This window comes from Conger conger, chromosome 15 (assembly GCF_963514075.1).
Source record: "Conger conger chromosome 15, fConCon1.1, whole genome shotgun sequence".
NCBI lineage: Eukaryota > Metazoa > Chordata > Actinopteri > Anguilliformes > Congridae > Conger > Conger conger.
In genome coordinates, this window is record NC_083774.1 from 36,615,086 (window position 1) to 36,637,483 (window position 22,398).

At 41.4% G+C, this 22,398-nt stretch overlaps 1 protein-coding gene across 2 annotated transcripts; it reads right to left on the reverse strand.

The window, feature by feature from the left end:
- Positions 1-4,313: 4,313 nt before the first annotated feature.
- On the reverse strand, positions 4,314-20,826 carry LOC133112028 (retinitis pigmentosa 1-like 1 protein). Of its 2 annotated transcripts, XR_009705032.1 has the most exons (15): positions 19,806-20,826; positions 18,817-18,841; positions 17,057-17,123; positions 16,038-16,111; positions 15,669-15,717; positions 14,169-14,244; positions 13,739-13,760; positions 11,471-11,645; positions 10,220-10,564; positions 9,969-10,010; positions 9,001-9,220; positions 8,627-8,657; positions 5,457-6,898; positions 4,756-4,819; positions 4,314-4,346 (listed from the first exon to the last, which is right to left on the reverse strand). XR_009705032.1 is itself a non-coding variant. In XM_061222708.1 (13 exons), the coding sequence occupies exons 4-13, from the start codon at positions 16,108-16,110 to the stop codon at positions 6,639-6,641; spliced, it is 1,293 nt and encodes a 430-aa protein (XP_061078692.1). In that variant the 5' UTR covers position 16,111; positions 17,057-17,123; positions 18,817-18,841; positions 19,806-20,826; the 3' UTR covers positions 4,846-6,638. The 2 variants fall into 2 exon arrangements, 1 of the variants encoding a protein (XP_061078692.1); XM_061222708.1 differs by lacking the exons at positions 4,314-4,346; positions 4,756-4,819 and having other exon boundaries at positions 4,846-6,898.
- Positions 20,827-22,398: the final 1,572 nt, after the last annotated feature.

Below are 22,398 nucleotides of genomic sequence, written 5' to 3' on the forward strand. Positions count from 1 at the left end.
CTTCGTCCGACAGACGCTCGGGTGTCAAAAACGTCCCTGTCAAATCTTGCCATTTAAAGGGGATTGCTATCCCTGCTGCTATTATGCGACTGATATGTCGTGGGCAAATGTTTTGTTTTACGGGTGCACTCTTGAGAAGAACGTTTTTTACAGCACTGTTTTCGGAAAGCAAAATAATTGATGCAAGAGTGCTTCAGGTTGGCCCGTGTAGCCTATTTGAATGGGCATTAGCATTAACTTAAATTTGCATGACTTTCACAAGATCAGTGATGAATAGGGATGGCCAAGAAGGTCCGTATCTGTTTTCAGATTTCAGACCAACTTCTACTATAAATCATTTATTTAGCCCAATCATTTACATGGTCGTAGGTAGATTGTCCAGCAGGACAATGACTCCAAACATATATACAAAATCCACACAGAAATAGTTCATTCAAAACAACAACTATGTTCTGCAATGGCTATCTCAGTCTCCAGAAAAACCTGTGGTCTGAACTGTTTATCAATGATTTCGACCTTTTAACCTTTATTCTCTAACCTTATCCCAAATTATATGGCTGTCATCTTTGCCAGGGGTGATGACCAGGGGTGCCAATAATTGTGGAACATATGTTAAAAAAATAATAATAATAATATATATATATATATATATATATATATATATATATATATATATATATATATATATATATATATATATATATAATATAAATACAGTACTGTGCAAAAGTCTTAGCCACCTGTATAACATTCTGTACAGATAAGATCCTTTCAAAAATAATTAAATGAAAGGTCCTAAATAAACGTACTATATATTTTACATTACATTTGAGTAATTTGGCAGAATAGTTAAAAACTGAATCAAATCAATATTTTTTGTGACCACCCTTCGGCGTTAAAACTGCATCACTTCTCTGAGACAGCCAACTCTGTCCTGCAGTTCTATAAGACAATCAACAGGGAGGTTGTTCCAAGCATATTGGAGAACTTGCCACAGTTTACATAAAAAGTAAAAAGTAACAGCAGAGCAAGATAGGATACAGGATAAGAATTATGCATTTTATGCTGAAGGCATTTCTTGAAGGTAGAAGTGCAAGGAAGATTTGAAACTGTAGCATCCCTTCAGATTTTACTCAGAAGTCCTGTGGTTTTCAATTCATTTGAACAAGGTCACTTGAACAAGGTCACCATAACTTAATCAACTTAACAGTTTGTCTAATTGTTGGTGTAGGCCTACGTGTTTATAGTCATTGCAGGCAGTGTTAATATGTCAGTTGTACAGTGTCTTCAGAAAGTATTCAGACCCCTTCATTTTTTTTGCACACTTTATTGTGTTCTAGATTTAATGTAAGTTTTAGATTTTTAATACATTTGCAAATATTTCTAAAAACATGTCACTTTGTCATTATAGGTTATTCAGTATAGACTGAATGGCAATTAAAATCCATTCGCACCATTCTTTTCAAACTCTAAATTCCAGGAGATCAGCAGTTTCTGACATACTCAAACTACCCTGTCTGGCAACAATCATTCCACAGTCAAAGTCACTTAGATCAAGCACTGCTGCCACACGATTGGCTGATTAGATAATTGCATGAATAGGTGTACAGGTGTTCCTGATAAAGTGCTCAGTGAGTGTATGTGGAGTGATGCATTGCAGCGTATAGTATCATTGGAGGATATAGCCAGAAGGAGAAGGTTACTCAGAGTCCTTCATTTCTTACCAAGCTCAGCGATGACCCATCAGACCTGTGCAAAACTGCCACTTCACATTGGGCAGTGAACACACCCAGAATGTTCAAGAGGCTGAAGAAGTGTTTGGTGGCCAACCTTCTCACCCACTTCTCAGAGAATCAAAGAAGTGCAGATCACCACTTTTCCTGGGAAAGTGCTTAATGTCCCTGCATTGGTTGACATGTTAGTGGAGCCATTTGAAATTGATTGAGGAGAACGAGGGCTCCTAGCTCTGACAACTGACCCAGGCTTTTCCAGAAACACAGGGAGGCGAGGGCTGGGATTAACTCCATTTCAATTCAGTCAAGTCAGGAAATGTAGTCCATAAAAAGTAATGTTCCATGTGGATTTACAGTTTATTTCCACCATTACATGGGGCTAGGTGAAGAACACGATTAGCGGGATCACCAGACAAACAGCGTGTTGGAATTATATGTCTTGCCCAAACTTCCTATTTTACCTGATAGATACGATAGCTTCCCTGTTACTTTCTCATTACGATTTTGCTTATCTTTACCTATTGACACAGGCCAGCCAGTGAAGGAGGGGCTCTCCCTTGATATCTGGGTTCCTCCCAAGATTTCTTCCGCAAGAGTTTTTTTTCTCACCACCTAATGTCATTTTCTGGTTTAAACATGGTCTGGCCTACACAAATTGCCTGTTTTTCTGAATGTATATTTGCTGCAGTGTCTCTGCAAAACCACCATGAAAGAAAATAAGTGAAAACCAAAGCAAAGGCATTGCACTAAGAAAACTTATTTTGTTAGTTGGTTCTTATAGAGTGACCAATGCAATAGCCCATACTGTACATTCAATAACTGATACCACAAAAATACTTCCGTTGTGTATGTTCTAAATATTTTTGTTATTTCCGTAACTGTGACCTTCCTGACAGCTTTGACCAGTCTGGCCCTTCTCCTCAGATCTCTCTCATTAACAACACATTTTTGCTTGCATAACTGCTGCTCACTGGATGTCTTTAGTTTTTCCCACCAAATCTAGAGATGAGTGTGCGTGAAAATCCCAGGAGATCAGCAGTTTCCAAGATACTCAAACCACCCTGTCCGGCACCAATAATCATTGGTCCATGGTCAAAGTAACTTAGATCACATTTCTTCCCCATTCTGAAATTTGGTCTGAAAAACAGACTTAACCTCTTGGCCATGTCCATCTTTTATACATTTAGTCGCTACCACATGATTGGCTAACAAGCTGGTGTACCAGTCTACCTAATAAAGTGCTCACTGGGTGTATACAGTATTCACACAAATATCATATACACTGTTTGGTGTAGCATGAACTTATGTTTTGTTCATAATATTGTGAAATTGACACAATCTATTTGGTAGAGAATTTTCTTACCAGCCAACATCTTTATGAAACCTCAGGTTCCTTCACCCAGATAACATTTTCAGGAACAGACAAAACATTATAACAATGTTGTAGATTTATTTTACTGCTGCTGTATGTTCAAACTGAGACAATAAGAAAAGTTTTCCATGCATATCAAATTCCATCTGTGCACTAGGAGCCGGTTCACAGAATTTTATTGTTATTTATTTATTTATTTTTATGATGCGTGTTTGGAGAGTACTGTTATCTCAGTAGCACATGTATTTAATTTCATGCTCTCAAAATTACTTTTTACAACCAATACTAGCTTGTCACAACAAATACTAACTCTACAAAAACGCAAGTAGAACTACTAAAACTAGATGAAACTTAATGATAAACTATACATTCTGGAAAAGTTTTTCACTTTTAATCATTATGGTAAAGCCTAGGTTAATCCAGCCCAGCGCTACTGTACTTGTAAAGTAGGCTTTAGTGCCTCCAAGAAGAAATGGTTTACTTTGTTATGATATCTGCAGAAGTCTAATATATCCAGCTAAATATCTGCCCTTTGAGGAGTGATAATACAACACACAGCTATTGTTCATATTGATGGGTGCAAGAGTGGGTTGCCATGGATACAGGAGGGTTTTGGTTCTGGGGAAAAGCAGGAGAGTGAAGTATCTGGTTTACTGTCCTATACTGTGGGTGTTCTGATTTTCCTGCTTTCAGAGTCTTGGGTGACATCGGCTCAGTCGGCCAATGGTAAAGTTCAGCTTGTGCTGCGTTCCACTCAGGGTCGGAGGTCAGAATTTATTTGCCGGTTGAAATTTTCAACTCGGAAGATGGACGGTTAGATGGATTTACTCCGAGTTTACAAGTAGGAACTCCGAGATTGAGTGCCGCTCCATTGCGCTTTTTCGAGTAGGAGGTCGGAAAATCGCGACTTCCTAGTTGCCTGGAACGCAGCATAAGTCTACTGCTACCGTAACTGTAACCTTGTGTCCTGCGGGCAGTAGAAAAGGGAAGCCCTTTCACTACGCCCCCCCAGGGTTCCCTTCCTCGTTGGTATTTTCGCTCCCCGGACCCTCGCTCGGTCTTAGCTCCACGGACAGCATCACCTCCCCGTGGGACTGCGGGGCCATTCGGATCACCATGGAGAAGTCTGAGGTCTCTGACACCAGGTCATCGTCATCCTGAGGAAGCTCGCGCGGCGTAGCGGAGCGCTGGTGGACAGGGGGAGGTGGGGGGGCGGGTGGGGTGGAGGAGGTCTGGGTGTCCTGAGAGGTGGAGGAGATACGGGTCACTGAAAGACCTTCATACTTTTATACAGTACAAATCCACTCTAGTTCTCCAATCTTTATCCATGCAGATCAACCATCCAATTCCACTGTTATACTTAGAAAGCAGCAATGGTGGACGAAGATAGCATATGTGTACGCTTATCAAACTTTGGTTGGATACTTCATCTGAAATACTTAAGCCCCGTAGACACCAGTAGTTCTTGTTGATGACTTACCTTCATTTACACCAATACATAAAACTAATTTAATTATGCACAGGTGTACCTTTTGGTTAGCTAAATATTTAATTAGAAAGTATCCATGATTTCCAGGGGTGTTTTCAAATAGTAAGTCAGATTCAATCATATTTTATTAGTCTAATCAGGCCAAGTCTAATATAATTTACCTCACATAGTTCTACGTCAATGTCCATCTGCTTCGCCTGTTCATCGTTTGTTGTTACCAGTGTTCTGGGGGAAGAAGATGCAAACAGGAAGTGAGTTCACAGAAGTCAGGTGCTTACCTACTCAGACCAAATAACTCAAATAACAGGGTACCATCAAATATATATCTCCAAAGCAAATACTGTGACAATGTTTCAAGCTTCTACAAAGCACAGAAATGTTACCAGGATTTTTGGTGTCAACTAGGCCATGGACTAAAATATCACAGGACAGGCAGCAATCAGAACAATACATTTTAAAAAATCATTTTATAAAATACAAAATGATTTCAAAATGTGCACATAATTACAAATACACATGGACACCCTTCACACATAACAGATCACATGACTTTCTGCCATGTGATAGCATTCAGCTATGATAAAAAGCGCTATGTGGGATGTGTAGAGGCAATGTAATAATCCAGACATGGCTGTCGTAAGGCTCCATTCCCCATTCCCTCCCATACTGATCACATGACCTTATCACACGACTCAGATATAGGCTGTATAAGGTAAGACATCGTAGGAGGAACAATGAGCTGTCAATCGCTGACTCGTTTGAACCAATGAAAATAGTTTGCCATCCACAGCAAAACACTCCGATTGGTTCACATCAGTGAGCATATGAAAGCTCCTCCCATTTGTGGCTTCTAAAGGCTCACTCTTCCATCAAAGGCTCACAGCAGCAGCTGGGATTGTGGGCAGTGGATCTGGGTCACTGATCTCTGTCCAAGATATCTGCAATGGTGATCCCTGTTCCCTCCACCCACCATCAGAAAGCTTCACCAAGGACAAAACAACACAGCACAGTGTTAAAAACGGAAACAAAGAATGCCTTCAAGTAATACCAACCTCTACAAATGAGTTACAGTTAAGTTGCTGTGAGCTGTTGCATTCCTGTTTTTTTTATGCACAAAGATTACAATAAATTCAAGGTAAGCCACAAATGTTCACAGGGAACCTCCAGTTAAAAAAACTGAGAAAAAAATAGAGAATGGCAAATTAAGAATTTCTCATTTGTTTCTGGTTTCACGATTGGTTACTGTTTTGATATTCGCTTTTTAAAAGGCCAAACGAAATGATATAAGTATGGAGGGTATAAAAATTATATTACCATAGTCATAAAATAATTGTTATGAAGCTCACCTCTTAGTTTCCATGGGGACCTAAGGGACAGTAATGATGTTATATGGGGAATTGTACAGGGATCTTGAATATTTAGTGTCCCCATGACAGCTGTGTGACACTGAACTGGGACACAAAACAACACACAACACTATAACTCTCCAGAACATGTGGTAGCATGTCTGTGCAAAATATAACCCTTATAATCATGATTTCAAAAATCCTTACAATATTGATGTTATTATTGTGGTTACTTGCATTAAATGAAAGTAATTAGCAACATTCCTACCATAAAATTAGTCCACCTTGGTTGACTAAATAGCTGGTCAACCGCTAGTGTTGTTGGGTAAGGAAACAGTCTCATTGACTTTAACTCTCATTTGGTTGATTTGAATACTTCCTTCACTGTGACATTCTTAAAATTAATCTAAGACAAAAGGCCACATCGGTGTTCATCCGTAGCTGAGATAGCAGCATCAGCACAGTGCAGTACAGCAAGGCACTCTTGCCCCTCAACACATGAAAGCAGCCAGTTCGCCTGAAGGGTAATCGCAAGCGAAGTGTGGAAGGTAGGGCTGAATCAGGGGCTAATGAAAGGCAGGTGAGAGTCAGGGAACCAGTGGTATGCAGGCAAAGTTCCGGGGGACAATGGGAGGCAGGGAAAGATAAGCAGGAAAATATGGAAGCTGTCTGCCACTGGACAGGATGGGGCCTGGGTCTTAGGTTTCCTGCTGAGGCCTGAGTCTGCTGAGGATGTTGAGGTAGTACTGCTGAACCCGCTGGGGCAGCTGGGAGAACTGAGGGGGCAGACTGGGCAGACTGGGCAGGCTTTCGCACATCAGGCCGAGCGAAGGCTTGCTGGGCATGCTGGGGAGTGTGATGGCATTCTCCTGCAGAAGCCGGTTGAAATTGGCCAGGCACTGTGACGTGTGGGGCATCTGCATCAGCCAGTTCCTCACAGCAATACAACTGGTGGGCACTGGGGGCAGCAGAGAGAAGAACAGATACATGTATAGTTATATCTTATAAACATGCACACAGGGTATACTGTATACACTCACCGAGCAGTTTATTAGGAATTTTCACTTTATTACGCCTACTTATTCATGTGATTGTCTAATCAGCCAATTGTGGCAGCAGTGCAATGCATACAATCATGCAGATATGGGTCAGGAGCTTCAGTTAATGTTCATACTGAAGCTGAACATTACCATCAACCATCAGAATGGGGAAAAAATTGTGATCTAAGTGACTTTGGCCGTGGAATGATTGTTGATGGCTGACAGGGTGGTTTGAGTATCTCAGAAACTGCTGATCTCCTGGGAGTTTCATGCACACTAGTCTCTAGATTTTGCAAAGAATGGTGCAAAAAAGCCCCCCCAAAAAATCTAGGGAGCAGCAGCTCAACCGACAGAAATGCCCTTGCAACAGTGGTATGTAGAAGAGCATCTCTGAACACACAACACATCATAACTCTAAGTGGATAGGCTACAGCATTAGATGTCTAAAAAATAAGTCTAATAAATACTCAATAAAGTGCTCGGTGAGTGTATAAGCCATACTGAATTACTCTGTTCACCCTATTAGTGTTTAGTGACAGCAAGGGTTACAATATGAGAAAAGTCCATTTGTTTCACATTGCAAAGAACAGTCAGGTTTATTGTTTTGCATGACAGGCAGTGGTGTCTCATGAGGTCAAAATTGGTGGGGCACAGAACTTTCATTAATCTCATCATTGATCTCAACCCGTTTTCTTTCACTTTCATTGATTATTTCAGCTATATGATGTTTTGGTACAGTGCGGGCCCATCAACTGCATATTTTGAAACCCAAATTTCTAAACCCAAAGGACTATAAACACAGAGGGTGAGTCAACATGCCAGTGAGCCTTTTTTGATGATGGGAAGGGATTTACAATGGTCCTGTAACAATGTTTTAAGACAAAAATCTTACCTATTGTACCTTTAAATGATGAATACAATTTGGTAAAATCAGTTTTAACCACTAGGCAGTGGCAGAGACTTCCCCTGATTTTCAACAATGATTAATTCACAAATACTCAGGTTTTGTTACTGCTGGTAATTCTGAAACCAAGATAGATCCCCCCGCCTTGGGGGGGTCAAAGTGTCTCTGAGCAAGACACCTAACCCCCAAATGCTCCTGACAAGCCGGTCGGTGCCGTGCATGGCAGCCTATGTGTGTGTGTGAATGCATGAATGAGAGGCATTAATTGTGAAGCGCTTTGGATAAAAGAATGCTTTACAAGCCCCCTTTTTCCAAATTTGGTTGCCAGTACCGTGCCAGTACCATACCTTGTTTATTTGGCCATGTTACTTGAGGAAACACCGCTACAGCCCTGTGCCCCAGCAGCAGAAGGAGATCAATACACCTTGAAGCCGCATCTTTGAGCCCCGGACCATGACTCCGAGGCGATTGGGCGCTTTCTGTATGTCCTCCCCTTCTGTCCTCCACCCTCGGAGCGGCAGCCCAATTATGCCGCCCTCTTGGGAGCCGGCCCTGCTCGGATGTGGCTGGGGGAGCGAACCCTCGGTGGGCAACGGCATCAAACTGATTCCTGCATCAGGTCCAATGCGCCACCACGGCACTTCCATTGACCAATTTAAAGACAAGTTTTTTGCCCCACCAATTTCGAGCTCATGAGATGCTCCAGATCTCACAGAATATTACATTTTGCTGGTTAACTTACCTCCACACCCCTCATCTGCAGTCTCATCCTCCTGAAAAAAGCAAGGAACGTGAGCCAACAAAACAGCGTCTGGATGAACTAAGAGACAAAGTCGGAATCTGAACCACAAGCAAATGAACTAAAAGCTAAACAGGTTTTCCAGGCACAGGAAAAGTACATTAGCCCCATCATGCCTTGCGGCAGTGCACCCTCACCTGAACGTTGGGTGAGGGCGGATGCATGTCCGTTACCTGAACGTTGGGTGAGGGCGGATGCATGTCCGTTACCTGAACGTTGGGTGAGGGCGGGAGCATGTCTGTTACCTGAACGTTGGGTGAGGGCGGATGCATGTCCGTTACCTGAATGTTGGGTGAGGGCGGATGCATGTCCGTTACCTGAACGTTGGGTGAGGGCGGGAGCATGTCCTTGCTAGGGTCAGGCTGCGTGGTCACTACGTCGGGCTCTGGCTCATTCACTGATGTGGACACGAGAACTGAAGAGTCTCTTTTTGTGGCCTTTTCTGGCTCTGCCTCCTTCGGCTCGGGCACTCTGGGTTCAGTCTCAGCGGAGACCAGCAGAGGGGTGCCTTCTACGGGGTCCATAAACTCCTGGCTCCTGGGATGGGGAAACATGGGCCATGTCAGAAGAAAAAGGATCACAACAGCAAGCACTCTGCAGGGTTTATCCCAGAAGAAAAGGTCTGTTACAAGGTATCTGATTTTAGACATTAGTACACACAAATTAAAGCATGTAGCGACATGTGGAACTTGGACCAGGCAAAATCGATATTCAGAAGAAAATGTTGCTGCTGCTAATGCCACGGACACCCGGAGCGACATTCAGCTCTGATTCTGCTCATAATGAAACATAGTAAAAAAGAAAAGTCTGGTTTGGATTAATTTGCCATAAAATGTACATGAACTTTCACTTTCACTTGACTAGCTGTGTGGTTCATTTCTTCACAAAATACATTTTAGAATAATTCAGCAATCGCCACAATGAATAAAAAAGATGGAATCCAGAGCGAGTGATTTTCCATTTCTTAATCCAGTAAATTTTGACTTTCCATAATCCCGGATGAGACTCACTAGGTTAATACCAATATTGCTCAGATTTTACCACAATATACCCTGGCTATGTCCTAGTTGGCTAGATGACTTTCACTTTTCAACCAAATGTTGGGTTAGACACTTTCACCGACTTTTCACCATAAAAATGTTCACTGGCAGGTTAAGGACAAAGGTTTATTCCATTCATTATTAGTATCCAGCTGTATTGAAGCCCTGGTACAGAACAAGGCATTCAAAACAAGGCGTACAGAATACAGTGGAAAACAGGAAGACGGGTCAAAGATAGGACTTACTCAAAAACTTCTTTCATCTCTTCCTCCTGGATATTGGCCGATCTTTACAAAACAAACAGTGAGCATTACAGTGAGTGAAGCATGTTTCTAGGGAATTGTGACCTTTGTGTTTTCAACAATGGCTTGCTTTACCACTGTACTTACACCACAGAAAAGAATCCCCAGCATTTCTACATAGCGCTTTTCATCACAACTCATGCATGCGCAGGCAGCTTTAAAGTTGCTTTGTAGCAAAGAGCTGAGTGACTTACTGCTCTCCGCTACTTGCTTGAGTGGCCTCCTCAGCCAGTTTTGAGGCCTCAGGTTGAGTGCTTTCCTCAGCCAGGTGTGCGGCCTGGTCTCCCTCCGCTTCAGTGGCCTCCTCAGCGAGTTTTGAGATCTCCGCTTCAGTGGCCTCCTCAGCGAGTTTTGAGACCTCAGTTTGAACGCTTTCCTCAGCCAGGTGTGCGGCCTGGTCTCCCTCCGCTTCAGTGGCCTCCTCAGCAAGTTTTGAGACCTCCGTTTGAGCGCTTTCCTCAGCCAGGTGTGCGGCCTGGTCTCCCTCAGCTTGGCTGTCCAACTTCACCTGTCCACTTTCAGCCTGCATTTGCTCCTGACTGAAAAAAAATATTAATTAAGATTTCATGAATTGTAATTAACTGTTTGTTCTGTAATTAATGGCTGATAGATTCCCCGTCCCTCCCTACCTCCCTGTGAACCTTAATTGTTGTCTTTCTGTGATTTACTTTGTGTTTCGGTATTTTTAGTTGGCTAGGTAAGCAGTGTTTCGATAGTAAAGTTTGGTCACTTTTGCTTTGTTGTTTGTTTGTTTATTTGTTTGGTCCTTATCTTTGTTGTACAGGTAGCAGTTGAAATTGTACTTCCCTCTAGGGTCTTTCAGCGCACTTATCCCTGGTTATGGGTATGCACTTTGTTGTGCGTCGCTCTGGATAAGAGCCTCTGCCAAATGTCATTAATCTGAATAGACATCTTAGGGTAAGTTCAAAATGTAGGGTCGAGACCAGTCCTGGCACTTTGAGACTTTTGTTATATATTTAATTACATTTTTTGCATGTGAAACTGAGCATTTCTTTTTTGCCTCGGACAATACTACTTATGGACTCCCCTTACATACTATACCATTTACTGATGGACAGAGCAATCCTCTGCTATTAGTTATGGAGTATTCAGCTAAACGTAATTCATGGCAAACAATGACAGGAATGAAACCATACTGACAAGGCGTTTTAAGTGTGAATGATTTTAAAACTATATAAACCACCTTCCAAGAACCAGTTTACTTTCTAATGTAAATAAGTACAAAGGAAATCAAGCTACTTTAAAAGAGAAGAAAAGAGGAAATAATATAGCACAGCAAAACGGATCCAGATAGCATTAAGAAAAATAGAAACCAGCGGTGTTGGGGTCAGTGAATTCAACTTGGGAATGGAAATGATCGGAAACAAATGTCCATAATGTTCTGAGGGCTTCTCAGTAAGTTGAACTTGAATTTTCCCCCTCACCTGTCCCCCATTGTTACTGTGGTAGCCTCTGTGTGCATCTCTGTTTCCTCCTGCTGGGTGGACTGCACCTGGGTCGACGCACTGGACTCCTCCCGCAGGAGCTGGCCCTGGCCCTGGTCCTGTTGCTCCTCAACCTCCTCCACCACCAAATCACCGGGCTGCTGACAGATACAGACTGGAGAGGGACAGCCGGGAACAAGGGTCAGCTCTGGCATCACACCAACACTCAGCTATAACACCAGACACAATCGACTCTCACAATCAAAATCACGCTGAAAATCACAAGTAATCAGCTTTGACACTCCCAACAGCATAGTAACAGTAGAATTTAATGCTAAACATAATCAGCTTTGGCATGACTTTGGCAGTATAAGTATAACCACATTCCATTTTAACGACAAACACAATCAGGTCTGCAGCTTGTGATCCCCAAGAGTCGCTGGTCCTGTATGTGCAGGTTTAACCTGCAACAATCGCAATTAAAATAGCAGAAAACATGCTTAAATTTGTCCATGTTAATCTTCTTCCAGCACAATGCTGCGTGATTTTTACTTCCAACTCTTTATAATTCAAAGCTTGCAATTAGTGGATACACAAGTTGTGGTTCACAGTTAGTCCCCAAGAAAATGCATGGAATGCATATCCTGCTGACAATGCTACTTAATTACTGCCCCCTGGTGGGCAGCAACTGCTAGAACTGCTTTATTGGCATCAAAACTTTGGTCCTCGTGTTGAGAGACAACAGACTCCAAATGTAGATGGCACTCCTAGTCAATCAATTCCAGACCTGTGCTTCTTTCTGAAAAGCTCTCCCTGTCTACATTGATAAATACATTCTCGCTGATTGGACCTGCTGTGGCCATCTCACGTCTTGGGGTTTCTGAGTTTGTTCCTTAGGAGTTGGTCACCAAGTCAACCTTGGTCTCATCTGCCCACAATATTCTTTTCCAGAACTCTACAGGCTTTTTTAGGTACTACTTATGAAATTGTAACCTGTTTCATTTTCTGCAACTGAAGAGTGGTTTGCATCTTGCAGTGTAGCCTCTGTCGAATCTGTTTGTGGAATGTTTACATTAATGGCATTTGGCAGACCCTCTTGATTACAGTTGATTACGTCGGGGAGTGACGTAAGGTCCTCACTAACCTCCACACCTGCCTCCACAAGAGTGTTTCTGTTCTGTCCAACAGGTGTTTTGGCAGTTTATCCCATTCTTCCTGGCTAATCCTCTCAAGCTCTGTCAGATTGGATGGGAAGTGTCTGTGAGCTGCCATCTTCGGGTCTTTAAGTCTGGGCTTAGGCTGGGCCATGCAAGGACAGTCAGAGACATGTCCCAAAGCTGCTCCAGCGTTGTTTTGGCTGTATGCTCTGGGTCATTGTCATACTGAAAGTAGAAGGTTGTGTGCACGCTGGAGCAGACTTTCTTCAAGGACCTCTCTGTATTTGGCTGCATAGCATAGCATGATGCTGTCACCACCATGCTTCACCATAGGGATGGTATTAGCCAGGTGATGAGCAGTCCTGGTGTTTGCCAGATATAGTGCTCAGAGTTCTGCCCAGTGTTACCCAGTGTTACATTTTTGTCTCATCAGACCAGAGAACCTTTTTAATGCTCTTATAAGCCCTTTAAATGCTGTTTGGCAAGCTCCAAGCGGGCTGTCATATGCCTTCAAAGAGTGGCTTCCGTCTTCCATCGAGGCCCTTCTTGCCCAGTTACTCAGTTTGGCTGGACAGCCAACTCTTGGAAGAGTCCAAAGTTCCAAATGCTCCAAATGTCCCATTTCACAATTATTGAGAGCAGTGTGCTCCTGGGAACACTCAAAGCTTTAGAAATGTTTTCATGCCCTTGTCCTGCCACACTTTTATTGCTGAGGTCTACCGAGACTTCCCTGGGCTTCATGGCTTGGTTTTTGTCCTGATATGCAGTGTGAATTGTGGAATAATTAAATAATTAAAGCAAACAGGATGTACCTGACCACAATTTGTGCCACAGCAAAGGATCTGAATATTTATGTAGATGAGAGATTGCACAAAGTTTTTGCTTTGTTGTTATGATTTATTGAGTGTACGTTGATGGGCTAAAATGGCAATTTTACCCATTTAAAATGAAATCTACAACACAATATAATGTGCAAAAAATGAAGGGGTCTGAATACTTTCTGAAGGCACAGTAACCCTCAAATTAAAGATGACAGTCTGCACTTTATAATCCCATGTACAAGTATCGTTAATTACCACTCTATGAGTGACTTAATTAATGTTTTACTTACTGTTTTGCACAACTGTTTTCTCCTGCATAAAAAAGAAAAACAGGATTAAATTGGAACATACTCTAAAAACTTGATAACCCCACATTTACAACAGTAGAATCAAAATGAAATGTTTCCTGTCACTTTGGAAGTTGCCAGTTTGGATCAATTTTACCTATAATTATATAATTTAATCATTTGTTATGATAACTTAGTTGATTAGACTATGCAGTCAACAATACCGCATGGAGCAATGCGAGGTTAAGGGCCTTGCTCAAGGGCCCAAGAGCTATGCAGATCTTATCATGACAACTTTATGTGGATGCAGGTATTACACTATCCTGTGCCACAGAATGGGATCGAATGTGCTATGTAACTGTGATGTGGTGTGGCATTGAGGCCACATAGTGTATTAACACTGTAGTTTGTTACAGACTGAAACTGCACTCACTGAGGCCTCCTCTTTTGATTTGAGCACTGGCTGTGGCACCATGCGGCCCAGTCCCTTCACAAACCAGCCCACCACACTGCAAGGACAGAGCAAAACACTTAAAATCCAGCCTTCTCCAACAGACACCCTTCATATTGCTTCAACACATGCATATGCTCAAACACACACATACAGACACAGATGTGCACAGCATGCTTCGCTGTGGTGGATTAATATGGGGTGAAATATGTAAACAAACGGATGTAAACAAATGGCTGAATTGAGACAATGAGCGCGTGCAACCCCTGACATGGTGATATGGAAAGCTGGTACGTGGGTAATACTATGAAAGACATTGCGTATCGTGTACTTGCCTGATCTGCCATGCCGTGTGTTTGTTTTTGCTTTATTAGTGTGATTGCAAAGCAACACACCACTAATTATTGTTATTGTACCGGTTTTTTGACGGCCTACTCCTCCCAGTTTTTGAGCTATCGACACCAAACCAAGAGGAAAACGTCCGACACAATCCCAAATGGCATGCTTGTTCACAGCTTTTTGATATTTCCCATAATATTCAGTAGCTAAGTGAGTACAGTGTCTTTTTTTTTTCAGATTTTTCCCTTTTTCTCCCAATTTGGTAGCCAATTGTACCTCGTCTGATTCAATTCGAGGTAGTCGTATTAGATGTACCGCCCGTCCCTCGGCGGCCCGAATGAGAGCGACACGCCTTCTTCAAGCCGTCTCGTCTTGTGCCCGTTGCCGTGATTCCGAGGCGCCCGAGGTGCTTATTGTGCGGCGATCTAATAACCCTGCCAAGTCCCTCCCTCTGGAGCAGCGAGCCAATTATTGCTGCCCCATGTGAGCCGGCCAAACTTGGCTTTTGGCAGGACCGAGAATCGAACCCCGGTCCCCAGTGTGCAACTGCAGCAAACTGCAACCACAAGTCTGCTGCGTCTTAGCCTGTTGCGCCACCGCGGCTCCCAGAGTACAGTGTCTTAATGAGCCAGTCATTCACAGTATAACTTGCCTGCCATGCTATGCCCATCGTGTGCTGTGTGTATCTTGGGTGTTGCTAGCAAGTTAAGAAGCCAAGCTAAAATAAATCTTATGTGACTTGTGACACATATACACACACACACACACACACACACACACTTGCACACATACAGGCACACACATTGACACACACGATACATGACACACACACAGTTACATGGGATACAATCTAAGTTCCTCAATAGGGAGATATTTGATGTGAGCAGCATACATTGTGGTATGGTTGCTTATTGCCATTGGTTTGGGCATTAGATAGGCATGTCTGCACCTCAGACTGATATGTCATTATTAAGTTATACATTAACCCACACTGTTAGAATTTCACTGCCAGAACACCCATAATTAAATATACATGACTATCACTAAGGTACAGGGAGCAAGAAATGATATGCACTGCACGCAAATAGCATTCTGGATGTATAGAAATATCGTTGTGACGTCTGAGTTGTTGCTGGCCCTTACTTAGTCTCTTCCTCTGCTTGTTTCTGTGCCTCTGGTGGCGGTGAGGTAACTGTGGAGCAAACAAACATCATCTGTTGGATTCCATCAGCTATAGTCAATACAACTGTATCCGGTTTCTTCAAAGAGATAATTTGGCAAACGCCTAAGGAATACTTTTCCATTTTTTCACTAATTGGCTAAAGTGGCAAAATCTGATTTTATGGTTCTCTCAGGAAGAATAAAATACATGATGCAGCTGTGTGTGTTTTTGCAGTTGCAGTCTATAAACTCTGAAATACATTTGGGAAGTAGATGATTGAACACAAAACAGTATCACACAAAGGAAATCATAATAACTTCAGCGGTGCATCTGCATGTGTGGCACTGTACCTTTCGCTGGTGGATAGTGGACAGAGCCTGGGATTTCAGGCTGGGGAATGATCTTCTTTATCCAGTCAACCATGCTTTGGCCAAATGCACAGAATTACTGACCACATAAGGCCAAACACACAGAAGGACTAATAATGTTAGGCCAAACAGAATGATCTATCATGTTAGCCCATTACAAACCAGCATAGAATTCTGAATATTGTATTTGGATAAACACATATTAAAAATGTTTTAATCAATAGGAACATACAGCTAAATACATAGCATTAGACAAACTGAGGAGGCATGTACAGTACAATATGAGGCAAGAAGCATAAATTATAGAAATAATGCAGCATATGGGCTTAATGGGGTCCTCATACACTCACCGAGCACTTTATTCCATATTTATTAGACTTTTTGACTTATAGGTCTTCTGCTGCTGTAGCCTATCCACTTAGAGGTTTGATGTGTTGTGTCTTCAAACATGCTCTTCTGCATACCACTGTTGTTTATCTGCAGTTATTTGCATTACTGTCACCTTCCTGTCAGCGTTGACCAGTCTGGCCCTTCTCCTCTGACCTCTCTCATTAACATGTTTTTGCCTGCAGAACTGCTGTTCACTGGATGTTTTTTGTTTTTCTGACAATTCTCTGCAAACTCTAGAGACTGTTCCCCAGGAGATCAGCAGTGTCTGGGAAACCAAAACACTCTGTCTGGCACCAATAATCATCCCACGGTCAAAGTCGCTGAGAACACATTTCTTCCCCATTCTGACATTTGGTCTGAACAACAGCTAAACCTCTTGACCATGTCTGCATGCTTTTAAGCTTTTAGTTGCTGCCATATGATTGGCTGATTAAATATTTGCATTAACAAGCTGATATACAGGTCTACCTAATAAAGTGCTCTCTGAGTGTATGTCTCTGCGAGGAATGTATTTATAAACAAGAAGGGGAATCGAGGGGGGGGGGGGGGGGGTACAGTACAACAAAAAGTAATGCACGGTGGAGGAGTTGGAGAGGGGCCATGGAACACACCTGGGTGTGATGGACTGAGAGGACTCTTCCTCTGACTGTACCTCTACCACGGGAAGAGCTTCTGCATCTGGAGACAATCCAGAAACCTGTTTTAGTGTGTCTTTGTTATTCAGAATTTTTAAATGAGCTTGGACCAAAGATTTCAGGAATGTGATCTTTGGCTACTGAAGGTACAGTGAGACACCCCTTGTTACAATGAATCTGTGTGTGATTTAAAGCAAACTTGAACTCTAAATGGTACAGAATTAAATATGAGACCTTTCTACAAATTTTTAAGCAAGATTGCTTTTTAATTTAATGTTTTACTGTTTATGAATAACAAAAAAGAAAAAGGGCCCTGTATTCTTTGTTACTTTTTAAAGAGATGATTACTCAGGCCCAGACTCAGGTGATTTACTCATTCGGGCTTCAATTGGTCAGGTGAATATAAATCCAGGGCTGAACCTTTTATTCTTAAGTAACTCCATGACTTCTAAAGTATCCAACTGCAGTGGTTGTTCTATCTGATGTTAACAACCATGGGTTCCTCTAAACATTGAAATGAAGATGGTTCATTTACACCAAGAAGGAAAAGGCTACAAAAACGCTCTCAATGTTACCTAATTCCACTGTCAGAAAATTTTTGGAAAATGGAAGATAAATGGAACAGTTGAAGTCAAGGCAAGGTCTGGAAGACCAATAAAGATTTCAGATAGAATGGCCCAAGACTTGGTGAGAAATGCTCAGAAGAGCCCACACATCACTGCAAAAAAGAGTTGCAGACACAGGTCTAGCAGAACAACAATACAACATACTTTAAACAACAAATACCTACATGGCAGAGTTGCCAGAAAGAAGCCTTTCCCATGACATCAACGCAAAATTAAGCATCTGAAGAATGCAGAGCCTGAATCTTTTTGGAACTATGTGCTTTGGACTGACAAAACCAAAATTGAACTTTTTGGCCACCACCAAAAAAAGTGTGAAGCCTTTGTAGAAAAGAACAACAACTGTGACTCATGGAGGTGGATCCATTATGCTTTGGGTTGTATGGCAGTTGGGGGCACAGGAAATTTGTGCGAGTGGAAGGAAGAATGGATCCCCCCAAATATCAATACATTCGAGAGACTAATGTTTGAAGATCAATCCAGACATTGAAGTTGAAGAGAGGCTGGGTATTCCAGCAAGACAATGATCCCAAGCATACCTTGAAATCAACAATGAAAGGAAAACCAGGAAAGACAGATGAAGGTTTTGGAATGGCCACCTCAGTCCCCAGACTTGAATATTATTGAAAATCTCTGGAGTGATCTGAAACATGCTGTACATGAAAGGAAGCCAAATAATATTTTTGAACTAGATGTGTTCTGCCAGAAGGAATGGGGAACAATTGAAAACAAGAATCAAAAGACTCTTAGCTGGCTACAGGAAGCATTTGCAAGCTGTTTTGTTGCCCGAGGAGAAGTTACTAACTGACAGGTTCCCAAATTTCTGCACAGGCCTTTTTTCCTTTTTTATGAAAGAAATGTCACGTGGAATGTGTCATGTTTAACTTTGTACCACTTATTTTAATTGTAAATGGTTTTTTGACCAGGGATGCCCAGATTTTTGTATAGTTAAAGAGAGATATTGTAATGTCAATAATGCACTCATTACTGGCACAACCAATACTGGACTATAAACTGGACTGTTCCAGTTGTAATGCAAGTTTGAGTTAAGCATACTGGAGCCCAATTGTTTATTACTATAAAGGGAGAGGGTTTAAAAAAGCCAAATCCTACCTGGGACATCATTTGTTTCCTGATTCTGGAAGGCAAAACAATTTAGAGGAGTTAATCAAAGAGCTACTCTTCATAAAATATGTGTTATGTTCATCATGATCTTCCTTCCTTTTTCTGCGTTTGGCATTTAACATTACATGGGGTTTATCATTCACCGGAAAAAAGAAACACTGTTTTACACTCACTTTTACTCTGCTAGTGTGAAGTATATGCGCTAAAATCAGTATTGTACATTTGAAGCAGAAAAAGAAGTTATATAAATAATGTGAAATGTTTCAGTTTAATAGCAGGTATGTGATTCTTTGGTAATATATGCTGGGACATGTACATATTTTACAGTCTTTTTTAAGTGATATTCTATCGCAGCTCAAACTTTGGAACATACACCCAAATGCTGTTTCACATACTGTACTATTTTCAGTCTTTTAAAATTTTATTCTGAAACACTGCAATGGCTAACACCATGCATCAATTTACCATGAAATTCAGTTTTTATTTATGCTACTAACAAATTCCATGAATGCGCTTTTCATTTAGGAGTTTTTGGTATTCTTCAACACATGCAACACACGGTTTTACGAAAATATTGATAAATGAGGCCCAATGTGTGCAAAGTATTTTCAGTCACTCTTCAAATAGATCCAATAGATTAAAAAAAGACATACAAACAATTTATTTGAAATATTATTAACAGAATGATTTCCCAATTTCCTCAAAATTCTATCAAAATGGGAATTTCCTCAAATGTTCCCAAAATGGGTCTCGGGAGTGAATGAGGTGCCTCCTGGAGTGAATCTGTACTCTGGTCCAACAGGCTCAAGCTACAAGGTGTATTTAACAGGTCAGGTGCAAGGTGCAAAATGTATCATTTGGATCCTGATATTGAAAAGGATTTTTAATTGGGTCCCCAAAAAGTTTAAAAAGCAAATAACATCATGAATAATAAATAACAACATCATGTTATTTGTGTGACCGTGCAACCCCCTTACCTCTATATCACCCCCTGGTTCAGTACCCTCTTTGTACTTGTCATCAATCTGAGGTACAACTTTTCCCAATCCTTGTACGATCCAACCAATGATTCCAATCCCTTGCCTGCCACAGAATCAAAAAAAGCTAAACGTTTATCCTGAAGTTCCCTCCTCTTCTGAACTCAACAGAGCAGCACAGGCAGGTGTAGCACATCAGTGTTTCAACAATAAAGCTGGTCTTTGATTCATAAAAACAATTGAGCAACAATTGCTAATTGTTCTTAAATTATGATTTAGGTATGATATTTTCATAACCAAATCATAATTTGTCCATTTTTGACCAGGTTTTACTAGATTTCAGATTCCTGTGAGCAGTTGTGTTGGAAACATTCAATTTAAATAATGAATTAAATAATCATTTTCTCAACTTTCAAAAAATGAAAGCAAACTTTCAGTATACGGTATTAACATGTATTGAGATGGGATGCACACAGGCATAGTACTGACATGTAGTGAAACACTGTTGGCGTTCTTGCTGTCAATCAAATCAGATGCACTGTTGGATATGTGAACAGCATGTGCGTAATGCAAATGTGTCAGTTCTGAGCATTGTTCCCTGATACATAGCCACATTCAATTTGAGCACTGTCTTTTTCAATAGCTTTCCCCACCATCTGATAGAACATGTGAGCACCGATGCAAGCCATGAAGAAGTTCTCTTTTGAGACACAATGTCAGGGATAACTTAGTTCCTGGGGATTTTGTCTCCACCAATTATCCTGACACAATTAGCTGTAAATGCCAGCACTGGTGAGCTCACAAGGCCACAGTACAAAATGCAGGGCCAGTCTTTTGCACCCAAATGCTTAATTTGCTAAAAGTACTGACTGCCACAGAACATCCATCATGCTAGTTCAGCTGGAATGAGTCAAACAGGTCATTTTCATCGAGATTATTTGAAGTAATTCCATACTCAGAAAATACAAATTCCAGCTGAACTAATATCTAGCACTTCTGTATCTATGTTGAGCTGATCTAGCACTTTATCTGTTGGATACTCTGCCTGTCCACGGTGTTGTCCTCCTGTGGGAATGGCAGGGGAAGAAAACAGAAACAGCTCTGATGAAGCACAGGCAACATAGAAGCAATGTTTTAACATTTTCTTTTATTAATCAGCAACATTTGGCTGTGATTAGGTTTCAAGAACCTTGGTGTAGATTGCATTACACTACAGGCATGTAGCAGACACTCTTATCCAGAGCGACGTACAACAAAGTGCAAATCGAACACAGGGACAAGTGCGATGAGAACCCTAGAGGACAGTACGGTTCCGAGTCCTAGCGTGACCATATAGATACAATTTGAGCCCTTGAAGAAAATCAGCTGGTAGGTTATACCAAATATATTTAAGAACTTGCCACAGTTCTGCAGACTGCTTCTGGCTATCCAGGTAATCAAAGATCAAAGATCAAAGTTTTTATCTGAAAAGCGGTCTATTACATAATACGTTACCTTATTTAACTAAATCATAACGTTTCACTGCAACACTTAATTTTACTTAACTTACTAACATACTAATGCAGAAAACAAACAAATATGAACACATCTATGATTTTGCACAGTACTGTATAACCATGAATTATAACAATACATTTGTTGAGAAACTGAATCATTTCATGACAGCAAACATCTTCACTACTTTCATTTTTTTTTACTAAAACACATTCTTAGGAATTATTGTCCCTCGCAATTCACAAAAAAAAAGTTAAGATCTTCTTTTTTTTGACTGACTAGCTGCAATTACCACATGATAAAACCAAAATGTATAAAAATACAAAATAAAAGCTGAGAATCTGCACTTTGACCACTTTGATGTTTTATTTCCTCTGTCAATCAGGGAAAGCAGAAAGGGGCATGGCGTATTCACAATGTTTAACTGGTGCTGTAATTCTGAACATGCTCTCAATGCTGCAGGTGTGGCAGCTTTAGCACAGTTAGAGGCTGAAAGGTGCTTTGTTAGCCTCGTACCTTAGCCTCTAAATTAGAGCCGCCGGGTCGGTGGGCTCCTGCTGGTTGGGGAAGGGCATATGCAAACCCACTGGAGATCCAGGTTATCATCCCACCCTGGGCACTGTGGAAGAGGGAAAGAAACCGAGTGGGCGTGCAGGTGGGGGAAGGGCCCATATTTCCCTGTGGGGACTTTACATTCTGGTCCTAAGGCATCCATTGCCTGAAGGTGTTGGAACAAACAAGTCACTAACTTTGCCTACATTGTATTGCTAGATTACATTACGATTGTTTTGCTTACTTGTCTTCCTTTTTGAATTCCAGAGGGATACCAAAATACATGACTTCCACATTACAGCTAGGATCGAGAACATGTATTCCTTCATATATATGACATCACAGAAACTTTCACTTTTCACTTTTTTCCAGAAAAATGTTTACTGGGTAGGCCACATTAAGTACATCAAGTCTCAGCAAACAGTCACAAACGGCCATCTCCAGTTAAATCACCAGAACATGGTCATATTGCTCAGCCAATCCTACCTGTTCTCCTCTGAGGTCTCGTTGTCTGTGAAAAACATGAATGGGGTTCAGGATTGTTATA

Excerpts from the sequence above, each read along its gene's own strand:
- LOC133112028 (XM_061222708.1), bottom strand. The coding sequence starts at position 16,110 with ATGGTTGACTGGATAAAGAAGATCATTCCCCAGCCTGAAATCCCAGGC. Across the intron at positions 10,565-11,470 it reads ACAGTAACAATGGGGGACAG|TCAGGAGCAAATGCAGGCTG; the intron begins GTGAGGGGGAAA and ends ATTTTTTTTCAG. Across the intron at positions 9,221-9,968 it reads GAGATGAAAGAAGTTTTTGA|GAGCCAGGAGTTTATGGACC; the intron begins GTAAGTCCTATC and ends TCCCCATCCCAG.